The 14,536-nt window shown below is 42.6% G+C and overlaps 1 protein-coding gene across 1 annotated transcript in view; it reads left to right on the top strand.

Annotated features, from left to right (window-relative positions):
- dnah9 (dynein, axonemal, heavy chain 9) overlaps nt 1–14,536 on the top strand; it is a gene marked incomplete at both ends in the record, with an annotated part of 139,598 nt that overhangs the window by 61,406 nt on the left and 63,656 nt on the right. The window contains 3 exons of the mRNA XM_079182856.1: nt 4,689–4,928; nt 11,678–11,839; nt 12,685–12,881. Coding sequence (XP_079038982.1) covers nt 4,689–4,928; nt 11,678–11,839; nt 12,685–12,881 — 599 coding nt within the window. The remainder of the gene's footprint in view (nt 1–4,688; nt 4,929–11,677; nt 11,840–12,684; nt 12,882–14,536) is intronic.

Raw genomic sequence — 14,536 nt, forward strand, 5'->3', positions numbered from 1 at the left:
CAATTGACACGATTTTGTCTCGCCCATACGCGAGCGAGCCCGCCTGTTTTGCTTTTTCTCTCATCATCCATGACTGAGATCACCACCATCACTGCGCTGTACTGCTCTGAAAGTCCGAAGCTCCGCTGTCATTTCTGGGTACATGATACCCTCTGGAGGCGTCACATTCTCCCTAGTTCTCCCTATAAACGTGCATTTTTTTCACACTGACAGGCTCAGATAGTTACAATAAGTGTCCGACAACATACTAGAAAGGAGAAATGAACGTATGTCTACCTTTAGCTTGAGATCGCTGTTTGTTGTTGTTCTGTTGCTGTGTGGACTAAAGGGGTGTTCACAGCAAAAGCGACAAAAATAATCGCAAAATACTCAAAAATACTCCCATGGTCAGTAAACGGCCGCCGGTAAACTGTGGGTTTTTCCCCCAGTTCTATCCTTCAGTGCTGCTGCTCTGAGCCGGCTGCCTGCCAGCTAGCAGTGGTTCAGTCCTCCGGTCCAGTCCCGCGAAAAAAATAAACAACCTCCGGTCTGCATTGACTTTGTATGTAATCTCGTCGGTTTTCCTCCGGTTCTCTCCCTCCGAAACTCCCGGTCAGGTAAACCGCCAGCGAACTCCGGTCCAGTCCCATTCCCCCGGTCAGGGGAAGTTCACAGGGGATTCACCGGCTCTCTCCCTCCAGAGCCGGCTGCGAAACATAAACTCTCCTGGTCGTTAAACGGTTGTCGGTAAACTCTGTCTTCCATAAACTGCAGCGGGCACAGCAGCCTGCAGGACACCGCACAGGACCTGTGTGCAGTAACGTTATGAGACTCTCCACACTGATTGGCTCTCGCAACAAACAGCGATCTCAAGCTAAAGGTAGACATACGTTCATTTCTCCTTTCTAGTATGTTGTCGGACACTTATTGTAACTATCTGATCCTGTCAGTGTGAAAAAAATGCACGTTTATAGGGAGAACTTATAATATAAATATTAAACGGCCACCACAAACACTTTGTGTTTCCATGGTTTCTGACGTTCAACCAATCACTAACTGTGCCGTGCTCGACGTCATATGCAGGCGCAGGACCCTGAGCCAATCTGGTACCAGCGGAAATTACGTTCTTTGTACGTCAGCTAAACACTAAAACTTAAACTTCAACACAACAGCGATACCTAGTGGAATTATATATTACACAGCCCCAAACATGTCTTTCTCAAAGCCTGCAGTGAAGAGAAAGGTTGGTGATGAGCACAGACAATTTCAGGAAAAGTGGGAAATTCAGTATTTCTTTGTGGAGCACAGGGGCACTCCGACGTGTCTTATTTGCACAGAGAAAGTTGCGGTGCATAAGGAATACAATTTGAAACGTCATTACACAACTAGACATGCTGAGGACTATGCAAAATACCAGGGAGATGAGAGAGCCAACCGAGTTGCCAATCTTAAAACATGTCTACTGAAGCAACAAGATTTTTTTAAGAAAGTAACCAAAGAGAATAACGCAGCAGTCGAAGCTAGCTATGTGGTTAGTGAGATGATTGCTAAAGCAGGAAAGCCATTTACAGAAGGTGAATTTGTCAAAAAGTGCCTGTTACAGGCTGCAAGTATTGTCTGTCCAGAAAAGAAAGGTCAGTTCAGCAACATCAGCCTTTCTGCCAACACCGTGGCAGAGCGCATTTGTGACATGTCAAGTGACATTTATGATCAACTGTGTGAGAAAGCAAAATGTTTCAGTGTATACTCAGTCGCTCTTGATGAGACCACAGACATCACTGACACTGCCCAGCTCGCAATATATGTCCGTGGTGTTGATGACAATTTTGAAGTGACAGAGGAGTTGCTCACAGTAATGCCAATGCATGGCCAGACCACCGCTCAGGAGATATTTCACCAGCTGTGTGATGCCATTGAGAATGCCGGTTTTTCATGGAAGAGATTTGTTGGGATAACAACTGATGGAGCGCCATCAATGACAGGGAGGAAAAATGGACTGGTGGCACTTGTTCAAAAAAAACTGGAAGAGGAGGGTGTGGAGGAAGCCATAGCTCTGCACTGCATTATCCATCAGCAGGCCCTTTGCAGCAAATGCCTGAAATTTGACAACGTGATGTCTGTTGTTGTGCAATGCATCAACCACATCAGATCCAGGGGCTTAAAACACAGAAGGTTCCGTGCTTTTTTAGAAGAAATGGAGTCAGAATATGGGGACGTGCTTTACTTCACCGAGGTACGTTGGCTCAGCAGGGGAAACATGTTGAAGAGATTTTTTGAGTTGAGAGCAGAAGTGAAAGTCTTCATGGAGAAGAATGGGGTGGCTGTTCCTGTGTTAAGTGATCCTATATGGCTCATGGACTTAGCTTTTCTTGTTGATGTCACGCATGAGCTTAATGTACTGAACAAGAGGTTACAAGGCCAGGGGCAACTTGTCAGTGCTGCCTATGACAATGTGAGAGCATTCTCCACAAAACTTATGCTATGGAAAGTTCAGCTATCTCAGACAAACCTTTGCCATTTCCCAGCATGCAAGGCACTTGTGGATGCAGGCACACCATTCAGTGGTGAGAAGTATGCTGATGCCATTTTGAAGCTACAGGAGGAATTTGACCACAGATTTGCAGACTTCAAGACGCACAGAGCCACATTTCAAATTTTTGCGGACCCCTTCTCCTTTGATGTGCAAGATGCCCCTCCTGTGCTTCAAATGGAGCTCATTGACCTGCAGTGCAACTCTGAACTCAAAGCCAAGTTCAGGGAGGTGAGTGGAAGAGCAGACAAGCTTGGGCAATTTTTGAGAGAATTGACTCCCAGCTTCCCTGAGCTTTCCAGAATGTTCAAGCGGACCATGTGCCTTTTTGGGAGCACGTACTTGTGTGAAAAGCTCTTCTCCACCTTGAACTTCAATAAGTCCAAGTACAGGACCAGACTTACTGATGAGCATCTTCAAAGTCTACTGAGGGTCTCAATTGCTTCCTCCCTCAAGCCAAATGTGGCTCGGCTATGCAAGAGGAAGCGCTGCCAGACCTCTAGCCAAAAGTAGGCAAGAGAAGCCATGTTCAGAACAGCTCATGTTGAAAGTTTCATTAATGTTCATGTTAAAGGTTAAATAACTGTTAATACTGTTAATTTGAATCTGAAAAAAAATAATTTCTCTACCCACCAACTATATGTGGTTTCTTAAGTTTTTCTTATTTGCTGTTTTATTATTATTTTATTTATTTATTACTGATTGATTGATTTATTTTCTTTATTCTTTATTTGTTTATTTATTTTTTCATCTTATTTTGTGTAGAAAATTAAAAATTAAGATATTTGAGAACAGTGGAATGTTTTATCAGAGCTTTTCTTGTGGAAAACCGGAACCAAAGCACTGAAAAAGTGTAGGGTATAGCAGAAGCAAAAGCATTGAAGACAGTTTTTTTTTCTTTTTTTTTCTGTTTTTAATAAATGCGTTTTTTTTGTTGAAAACCTGATGCGGCCCAGCCTCACCCAGACCCTAGCTCCAGTGGCCCCCAGGTAAATTGAGTTTGAGACCCCTGTTTTAGAGACTCCTGACATGTTGTGCAATGATTTGGGCATTATTATTATTGGCCATTATCTCAAATAAATAATATCAATAAAAGTGCTTTTGTTTCAGGTGAACCTGAAACTTTTCAATTTGAGCTGTGTGTCATCTTCATTTACACTTAACCAGTAACATATACACTGATATTTACACATCTGATCAAATCTCACAAGTGTTACCTTTATTATAACGTCAAAATTATTCAAATAGCCCTTGTAGTTAGAGATTTATACTCTTTAGTATGGGTATGCAATTTTTGAGCAGAGGCCTAAAAATAGGGCTCGTGCTTTTAAATCATGTAGCTTTGATCTTACGTCCTAATATTCGGCCTCTATGGCTCAACTCAAACTGTGACTTATTTAAAACTAGGAGGCCACCTCCATCAAGGCTGTGTCCATAAGTGAAAATAATGGGCCATGCTACACCCTCCCAACAAATGTCAGAGCTGTATCATTTAACATTAATCACCACATCCTTTTTTGTTAACATCAACCCGTAATAGTTATCTTTGCATCATCTGATAACATTTTAAAAACCCAGAACCTTGTTGTTTGTTACCAAAACGATGAAGAGATACAGTTTTGAGGTGCTCCTGTACTTACTCTCAGAAATGACTACATAGAATTTATTTTCACTTCTTTTACAGCAAAACATTTTATCCTCAACTAGATTGATATTGACACTGAGATTTCTTCTGGACTGACGTTAAAGCCACAGGGGGGGTAATTGTTCATTTGAATTACTTTTAGGTAGTGGCACAATCCAAGCTGTTTTCCACAGGTCAGGGACCTTGTCTGCGTCTGTATCGACTGACACATTAAGTGTTTTGCATATGACCCTGCAGCCCCAATGATTTTCTAGCCTCAGCCAAAAGGAAAATAAGGCTCATGATAACACTGTCCTCCAGTTTGTGTAAACAGACAGTAGAGTTTGATCAGAAACTGGAAAGCGATTATGATGAAGTAGTACAGTACATGATCGTCTACCTGGGATATTCAGCACACATAATTACTTGACTTTATGATTGCGGACCAAACTTGAAATGAAAAGGCACAGTCCTTCTTCTTTCACTGATGGTCACCTACAAGTGTGGAACAACATGTTCACTCTTGCCTTGTTTATGCTGCATCTCCCTCTATAGCGCCACTTCTCTGTCTTCGCCCTGTCCTTTCCTGGAGCCGAGGCCTTGAGCACCATCTACACCTCCATCCTGTCTCAGCACCTGAGAGGAGACGGCTTCACCAGCGGCCTGCAGAAGAGCTGCCCCACCCTGGTCCAGTTAGCCTTGGCCCTGCACCAGGGCATCTCCTCCACCTTCCTCCCCACTGCAGTCAAGTTCCACTACATCTTCAACCTGCGAGACCTCTCCAACATATTCCAGGTGACACAGATAGAACATATGCAAGAAGAATTTATCTACACCGATATTCTTTTTGAAGGACAATCTCAGGTTCATCTTTTCACAATTAAATGTCAGAAGTTATCTTGAGAAAGTTTTTCATATCATTCCCGTTTCCATTTCATTTGCCTTGATGCTCCGTTTCTACGGCTCTGCTTCCCACGTGGACAGAGCCAGGCTTCTGCCACTAATTTCTCATCTAAATTATTATTGATTTAGGAGATGGTTCTGAAAGCTAGAAATACGTCTGAAATAAGTGTGACAGAAAATAGAATGGATTTGCACTTCCATGGGTGATTTAATGTATTTAAATGAATATAGTATTAGAATGTGGAGGCTGTCAAGGGAGACTCTTCGGGGGCAATATTTCTGTCTAAATCCTCCACGGTATCATGGAGGGCAGGCTCTCTCATTTAACTCACTCCATTGTATAATTAATGCTTTAAGCCACTGAGCAATAGGAACTTTCAGATTTCATAATTCCATCTGTGAGTTTACAAAGGCAGTTCTTACTATAGCCTACTATTACAGGAAGTATAAAATACATAAGTGTGGTGATATGCAATTTATATTCAGCTTTTTAAGGCTGCACTAATTCAAGTTATTTTATACTACAATGGATCCAATTATTATATGTAGGTACGTATGTTGGTGCTACGTTAAAAGCAAAGACTGCTGTGCCAAATACGCAGGCCGAGATTGACAACAGGATGACAATAAGGACAAGCAACGAAACCCAAAGGAGCATAAACAAGTTAAAAAAAAGACTAAAGCCCAGTCCCAGTGTCCCCCCTGAGGCCCTCAGCCCTAAGGGACTCCACTGACCTGAAAGGGCTGCAAGGGCTCCAAATGGTATAAATAGGAATGGAACAGCACTTTGTAGAGACATATCACGTTACCATGATGGCCCCAAAACACTTTATGTAGAATTGTGGATTTCTATTTGATGTTGTTTAACTTCCTGATTTGAACGTCTTTCAGGCTTGCCTCACTAGATGATCGGTAGTTGTCAAATAATCTATTATTTTTATTTATTTTTTTTCCACTGAAATGAAAATAAATGGTTGATGAATAAACCAGCTGTGGAATATAGCCTCTGCTTGCATTCCACATGCACTTTTATGTACCTTCTTAAATCCTTAAGATATATTAATTTTCATGTTAAACTTTAATATACATATGCTGGCTGAACACATGTGCCGTCCTTGTTAACCTTTTTTTATGCCTCCGGGCTTTCCTTGGAAACCCCGTGTTAAACGTCACAATGCTATGAATTGTGGGTAACTACCTCAAGCAAAGTCTGCAGAAATGTGGACTTAGGGAAAGTGTGCATTAAGGGCTCAAAATGTCTGCCAGAGCCCCCTGAACCTTTGCAGGTGCGCGCCTCAAAGTCCGTGAGTCCGTGAGTGTGAAGATGTGAGATGTGTGGGGATTGGGCCTTCGAGGCTAAAGCTTAAATAGCAGCACTGTGAGCTAAATGCTAATGTCAACATGCTAGCATGCTCACAATGACAATCGGGCCAAGCTGATGTTTAGCACCATTCTCATCTCTTAGTTTAGCGCGTTAGCATGCTAAGATTTGCTAATTTGCATTAAACACAGAGTACAGCTGAGGCTGATGGAAATGTCATACATTTTTAAAGTATTGGATCATAAAGTATTGACTTAATAAAGCAGTGAAGTTGCAGTGAATAGACTTTGTATGCACATTTTCACATTGTACATTAATGGGGACCCCGAAGATTTGATGAAAAAGTATCACAGTTATTAAATATCAAAGCAAATATCAAGTTGTTTTACTTGGTCGAGGTACAAATGTTGATGTATGAATTTAAAAAAAGTGCAATTAAGTATAAAGGAAATCATGACATACAAGAAGCATGTGACTTAAACGTCCACTCCAGTGGGGAATCAAAAAATAGTGGCAGACAAAAACAGATGAGACTGAAACTTTCCTAATATTAGTACATTCAATATTTCCTCCCCGTCATCCACATCATTTGACTACAGCTCTTTAAATCAAGACATCTCGTTGTGTCCTCTTCTCATGGAACCTTTTCTTGATGTGCCAACTTCTAATATTGGCATGATGGAAGTGGATGTTCAGGGGATCATTCTATATCTATTATTATTGCATTACATATATTTAAGCCAAATCCTCAAAGTTGTCCCTAATGCGGTGAAAAGGATTAGTCCCCATACAATGAATCAGAATCATGTCATATATATATACACACATACACACTTAGAATCTTTAGTTCAGATTCAAAATAGAAAGAAGATCCACATGTTATAATTGACCGTATTTGCTTTATTTCCATTTTGTGATTGATCAATGTAGCTGGGCGTTAGCTTTATCAAGTGTTAGCTTTACAATAGCATTACTGGGGCTGTGCAGCATGTATCCATCCCAAAACAGAGAGAAAACAGGCAGAAGGTATTTCTGTCTGTTACGTTGGTCTCTGAATTATAACCTGCCTTTTCTACACCGTAGCATTAGTCTCCACCTCCAACACTTACTCCAGAGATGAAGGATGGGCAAAAAATAAGCAAAGGAGATAGCGTCATTTCCTGTAATTCATCACATGAGATGTTTACTCCCCCACAGAGACTTTGCCAAAGCACCTTTCCTGCATCATAACATTCACCCAACTAATCCAGCCACACCATAACACTTTGAGGCCAGCGTATGAAGAAGCTACTCTACCTAGTTCGTCAAAGTCTGTTTTTTGGGGGTGTTCTGCATAGCCTGATGTGAGCGGAAACATTGTCAAAGCTTTCCTCTGTTCCTCTCTCCACCCATAGAGAGAATTGAAGGAAAGCCAAAAAGGGACCGTTTGAAGTTTTTCTGCCGAACTTAATCATCTCCTGGCTCTAACAGCTTAGGACAGCCGGGAAGAGGTGAGCAGCCTCGCAGCTCACAGCTCTGCCTCAGCTCAACAACTGTACTTCTGTGCTTTTGCACCTTGGGAAAATATTGGCAAAACAGTATAAGCGCTTCCTCTGATTTCGAGCATGAGCCCTAAATGTCACATTCTCTCAGGTTCAGCTAAGACACAGGAGATGAAGTGGAAAACACGGTATCTTTACTGGGCTCCAAGCCATCAAATACAGGAACAGAAAACAGCTTCAACAGGGAGCGGGCAAAATCCAAACAGAAAAAAGGCAAAGTCACAAACCAGGAGCAAACACAAGGACAAAACGCCAGAACACGGAGCACACACGGGGAAGACACGGTGCCAGAACATGAAGCAGATAGGGGGACGAACAAAGACGATCTGACATCCAGAACAGGGAAAGCAGGGGAGAATATATGTGTGGGGCAACGAGTAGATTGCAGGCAGCTGATTGGACTGGGCAGGTGAGTTGAATGAGTGCAGTGTGGGGTTGGCAGAGGGGAAAGCCAGGGGCAGGTGATTGGGCACAAGTGAAGTGAATGAGAACCACACACACACACACACACACGTGGCAAAGCCTTACCGTGACACTAAATGGTTGTCACTCAGTTTTTTCTGGCTTAACGTATCAGACGTTTGCCTCAGCTGAAATAATTGGGGACCCTTTGTGATCCACTTTGTTTTTTTGAACTTTGGAACTTGGAGATAAAGCCAAAGGCAACCGTCTCATTATGAACAACTTTAATGAGCCAGAAAACAGCTCAGAGACTCTGGGTGAGCTTGCAACACCCCTTCCAAAGGTGTTTTGAAATTTGACAAAAGGAGCTCAAGGTTGCATCTTTATGAGAGTATTGTAGCTGGTATTTGCTGACAAAAATCTCTCTTCTATGTTGTTGTTGAATAATATGTAGGAGCTAAGAAATAGTCGTTCTCCATTACTTTCTCCACTTTCTCCCTCATCGCTTACTTTGTTGCAGTACTCCGTCTTTCTCCTTCATACTCTCTGTCTCCATGAATATAAAATCAGAGCCAATACTTATAGGACAAGACAAACAGTTTGGCATCCACTGGGAGCATTGTCAAGAGCTCTGTTTGCCAATGTGCGTTCTCTGCAATGACCAGCGGGCATATCCGAGGGCCTGTCTTCCCCACATCATCCTAAATGAGCTCCTCAGAGCTCAAGAGGCGAGGGAGGAGATGGACATGGTGAAAGAGGACAGATGCAAGGGAAAGAGAACGAAAGAGAGTACATGAGACCCACGGTGCTGAGAGACTCTGAAGCCGAACTCTACTGACTGCACAATATGTCTGTATGATGTTCTGGGGATAGTCAGCTGGGTGCGTTTGTTAGCAGGGAAGCATTGTTTGGGGCTCAGAGCATCTGACAGGCTATGGGGAAAGCGTGCCGGCTGCAGACAGCCCCACAGATAGACAGATACACACCGACACCCAGAACTCTCTAATCCCTCTCCTCTGAGCCGAACAAAGCAATGAGAGATCAGGCAAAGAGAGAAGGAGATAGTCTGCCAAAGTCGGCTGGATGAAAGGAAAACAAAGTTTTGTCTCCTCCTCGGTTTGTTAGCAGAGGCCGTTTGTTTGATTGGTACAACGAACAGCTAAGTCTACGAGTATGGCTGTTATATAGAGTCGCCATATGGTGTTTTGTTTTGCTCAGGCACACTTTTACACAATAAATGTGGAGTGTCATGATTGACACCATTAAGAAATGAAATGGAGTAGAAAAAGACAGATCTATTAAAAGTCAAAGGATTACAGCGTTCACACACGCTCTGGAAAACATCTTGACTTTTGTAGATCTAGAGTAGCGGCGATTATTCTGGCGCAGTTTGAATCTTCAGTACACACATCCATGCAAATATTCACACACAGGCACACCACCCATCTGCACCATTACACAATGGTTTTAGCAGCCAATTGTCACATTCCGCAGGCTCAGATATGAAGGCAGATCAGATTCAGCTGACTCTACCCCCAGAGGTGGCTCTGTTGATTGGAATAACTTCTGGGGCTGGAAACACACAACATCTGCTTGCTCTGCCTCTGCCTCCTGGGTGACTGTGCGCAGAGGGGAACAAACAGTGCCTGGGCGCTTCTTTGTCCTCTCCCTCATCCTATACACACCTGTTATGTGGCACCTAGATTGCATAAAGTTCTGCCTGACTGCACAATGAACGGCCCTGTGGGAAAGCAAACACGTTACTCGAGCCTCCTCTAGAGACACATTAATCATCCATCATCCACTAAACACTCATCTGCTCATTGTCATGATTTTTATTTTGGCTTTTTCAAACAGAGGATGAAGAGAAGAGTGAAACACAAGCAGGAAAACATCTATTTCAAGCCATGCTAGCTGTGTGGCTCTATGGATGCTAATGTCAGTCAGATCACCACTTTGATTCACCACTGTATATATATATATATATATATATATATATGTATACTGGATGGATTGCCATGATATTTGGTTCCGACATTCATGTTCCCCCAGGATGTAATGTAAGACATTTGATGACCCCAGAGTATTTCTCTAGCTCCACCACGAGGTTGACATTTTTGTTTTGTGGTGAAATAACTTGACAAATATTGGATTGATGATATAGAATATGGTAAAGATATTCACGGCCCCCAGAAGATGTATCATAGTGACTTTGGCGATCACATTGACTTTCTGTTATAGCACCTCCAACATGATGTTTCACTCATCCAGTGACATATCTCCACATTGACTGATTTGCACAAATGTTGGTCCACACATAATGGAGAAAATGTAGCCGACTGACCGCCCTGACTTAACCTTGTTGTTTTTTGGTGAAATGTCTCAACAAGTATTTATTCAGATCGCTACAGGATGCACTGTAATAATGTTGGTGATCAGTTTGTGCAGTGCTTTGGTTTATCACCATATGTATACCATTATACCTGATAAACCTGCTCCATCAGCCTCAGCCGTACTTTGTGTGCAGTGCCAATTGGTTGATTGATAAGTCTTTGTAAGACCTGGAGAACATCAGCATGTTAGCATGTTGACATTAGCATTAGCTTAGCCTAACAGAGCTTTTAGCGTGGCTGTTAGTTCACTGCTTACATTGTTACTTTGAGTCTAATTGTTCTTTTATAGTTTCTATTTGAATTCTCTTCTTATACAGCTCAGCTCTATTTATTTACTCTATTATGACCTTAGTCTTTTTCTGTGCTTGTGCTGCTGCAGCCCCCGCGTGTCCCCCATAAAGGCTAATCTTAACATAAACCCTGCACAGTTTACTCTCTAGTGAACAGAAATTGAGATTTCAGACACTTGTGAATTTTCATCATTTTTGGTGATCACTGATATCTAGAGTCGTGTGGTGCTTTTCACGTTTATGAAATGCAACACATTGAGATTGTTAGCTGAAAGTAGTGAACACCACTTTTTCATTCCATGTGGGAATTCTCCAGGGCACTCTTTAGGATGTCAAATTCAACCCAGAAAAGGGACACTCAAATAACATGGCCGACAGCAAGTGTGATGTACGGTTTAATTGAATGGAAGGGATATAAATAAACACAGACTCCCTCCTTGATTTTTATTATTTCTTCCATCCAACATCTGCCCACATAACTAATCTCCACATGCAGCAATACTTCTGAGACAGTCAGAGGAAAGAAACATGTTGCCATTATTTGCCGAGTTTCTCTGACACACCTACTAACCCACTCAATATCCATTGATTTACCCACAGTCACTGTGCTATGTTTCCCTCCTTGTTGTTGTGTAAATGGGCCAAATCAGCCGCTGGAATGAAACTTGCCTTCTGCTCTCCCCTCTCGGCCCAGGGCATTCTCTTCTGTACCACCGAGTGTCTGAAAGCCCCTTCGGACCTGCTGAAAATCTATCTGCACGAGTCCAACCGGGTCTACAGAGACAAGCTGGTGGAGGAGCAGGACTTCCAGGCCTTTGATAAGCTGCAGGCGGATACAACGAAAAAGTTCTACGAGGTGAGAGTTTTACAAAGTTCGGCAGAGGAAGACAAGAACGGCAGGTTGGAGGATGGGGGAGGATGGGGGAGGAGGGGGAAATCCTTAGGCTGCCTGCTCTGTGCCTGGACATCAGTGGCCAACACAGCGAGGAGAAAGAGGAGAGGAGGAAAAAGGAATGCTTCGGGGGAGGGGGGGAGCAGGAGAGGAATATTAATCAGTGTGGTATGGGGTCTGGCTGTCAGGGTCTGCGCTGTCAGCCCGGCAAATTGGAAAACATTTTAATGGTTTTCTGTCCACTGCTCCCCTCACTACCCTCTCTGGCTCTATCGGATGCACACTAGTTATGCCACAATGAAGAACCTGACAAGTATATGTGTACACACACCCACAGAAAGAGAAGGAGAAAGCATAACACTAACCACTCTAGAATATATTATTCAGAGTGGGCACCTTCTGTAAACTTAGGACACTTTGCCGCCGTGCCACACAGCAATATGCAGCATGTTTTACACGCAAACAAGAAAGTCCACTTGATACCATGACAATGAAGACTGCAGCAGAACATAATAAAGATGTGAATTTGTAAAATAACAAAATTTCCTTTGTCACACCTACTTCAGCTATGTGCCAGTGACAGTTAGCAGAGAAAACCAGCATCCCTAAGAGGCACAAACAATCTCCAGAGAAATATTCGGGGCCCAACAGTTGCCAGGCTGAAAATGAACTAGGTCCCCCTCTGCACAGCTGTGATATTCCGCTGCGTCCCTGTTCAGACTGTTGAAGCTTATCACTAATGTTATGCTGACAGGGGCATGTGTGGTTTACCGCTGTAATATGTGTGTGTGTGCACATCCTCCCCCAAGGACATGGAGGAGACTCTAGAGCAGACCAGGGAGATGAACCTGTACTGCCACTTTGCCCGTGGGCTGGGGGAGGCCAGGTACATGGCTGCTGAGTCCTGGAGCTGCCTCAATAAAACCCTGCTGGAGGTGCTGGACAGCTACAATGAGGTCAACGCCACACTAAACCTGGTGCTGTTTGAGGACGCCATGGCTCACATGTGAGTGGACATTTTGAAACCCTGGAGACTGTCAAGGAAGTGAACTAGCAGCCCAGATACTTTAGGATTTACATCTCTATCTTACAGACTGTCAGAAGCAGCGACAGGCAAATGGAAGTAATCCAGCATACATCATGACGGCTAACATGCAAAGAACAGATTAGGTTTTGCTTCAGTCTAAAAAACTCGTAACCCCTTAACGCAGACCTGGGCATTGTACGGGACATCAATGGGAAATTAGGAATAAAACGTAAACAAAGGTACATCATGCACGGAATACAGCTGCATTGCATTTATTTTGAAGGTGACTGTTTTCTAAATGTACGTATGTTAGTACGTTCGTCAATACGTACACACGTTGCTTTGCTAGCTAAGCTGCTAAAGCAACGTGCTGAGAAGATGTTGCTTCTCTTTGGATCGACCTACATGTGAACAAACTTTCTCTGTGATGAAGTTTACAATCCAGATCCAGATCCTCTCTCACTGACGATCACCTGTCAGCTTCACATCTCACCTCACACATTCAGCCTGACTTCAGTTCATCGTTCACTGACCTGACAAACAGAAAATCAGGTCATTGGACTAAAACAATAGTAATGAAAGTACTCATTTAGCAGAAACACGATCCCTTTCAGTGTTCTACTATTATATATGGATACTACATATGTATATTTGTTTGGATCATTATTCCTGCTGCAGATGTTTCAGGTGGAGCTCATGTTAACTCCTTTATACTCTGTCATTTTTCAAACCCTCCTAACTCCCCAAACTGAACAACAATGTGCAAAGTAACTAGTAACTAAAGCTGCCAGACAAATGTAGTGGAGTACAAAGTACAATATTTCCCTCTCAATTTATTGTCAATGGAAGCATATCAAATAAATTGTGCTGGTTTCAAGTAGAAGGGTGTAGTTTCTTTAGTAAGAGAAGGAGAAAGGTGGAGGGATACAGTGTCTGGATAAAAAGCTACAGCAGATACTTTTTAATGTTTGTCATAATAAATAACACTATTAACTTCTTATTTTAAAAGCTCAGTTCTAGAATGTCTTTTCTAAAATGTTAGCATGGACCTAAATAAGATACAGTCGCATAATTACATTCTCATAATTTAATGAGTAAAATGAAGTTAATTATCACAAATGCAAAAGACATCTTGCGTCAGCTGTTTTTACATTCTCTGAATGGGAAAGTGCTTAAAGTAGTGGAATTGTCATTTGAAGAGTTTGAGCTAAAAGCACTAGACATCTGTGAAAGCAGTTAAAGTGTCAGTTGAACAGTAAAAGATGGAGGTAATTGAAATATCAGTTGAAATAGAAAGTTGAGGTGCGTTCAATGTACACAGTGTCAGTCGGTATGTAAACACTGACAGCTGTTAAAGTGTGTTGTGTTGCTTTTGGCAACAACTTCAAATGAAGCAACAAAAATGACAATGAAGTCAATTCATGGACACAAGAGGACCATTCAAATAGTTCTACATTCTGGTACATCTGAATGAAACCGAGTGGTGAAGATGGTGGTTACAGGCAGCATAGCAGCTGAGGTGACAGACTCTACCTGTGTGTCCTATGAGTCAGAGATTGTCTTTATCCGGCTCACCTCCTCCTAGCTTTTATGGTATCTAACCCTTCCACTGATTCCTCCGTCTCACCTTTCCC

This window comes from Pholis gunnellus (assembly GCF_910591455.1).
Source record: "Pholis gunnellus genome assembly, chromosome: 21".
In the NCBI taxonomy this organism is placed as follows: domain Eukaryota; kingdom Metazoa; phylum Chordata; class Actinopteri; order Perciformes; family Pholidae; genus Pholis; species Pholis gunnellus.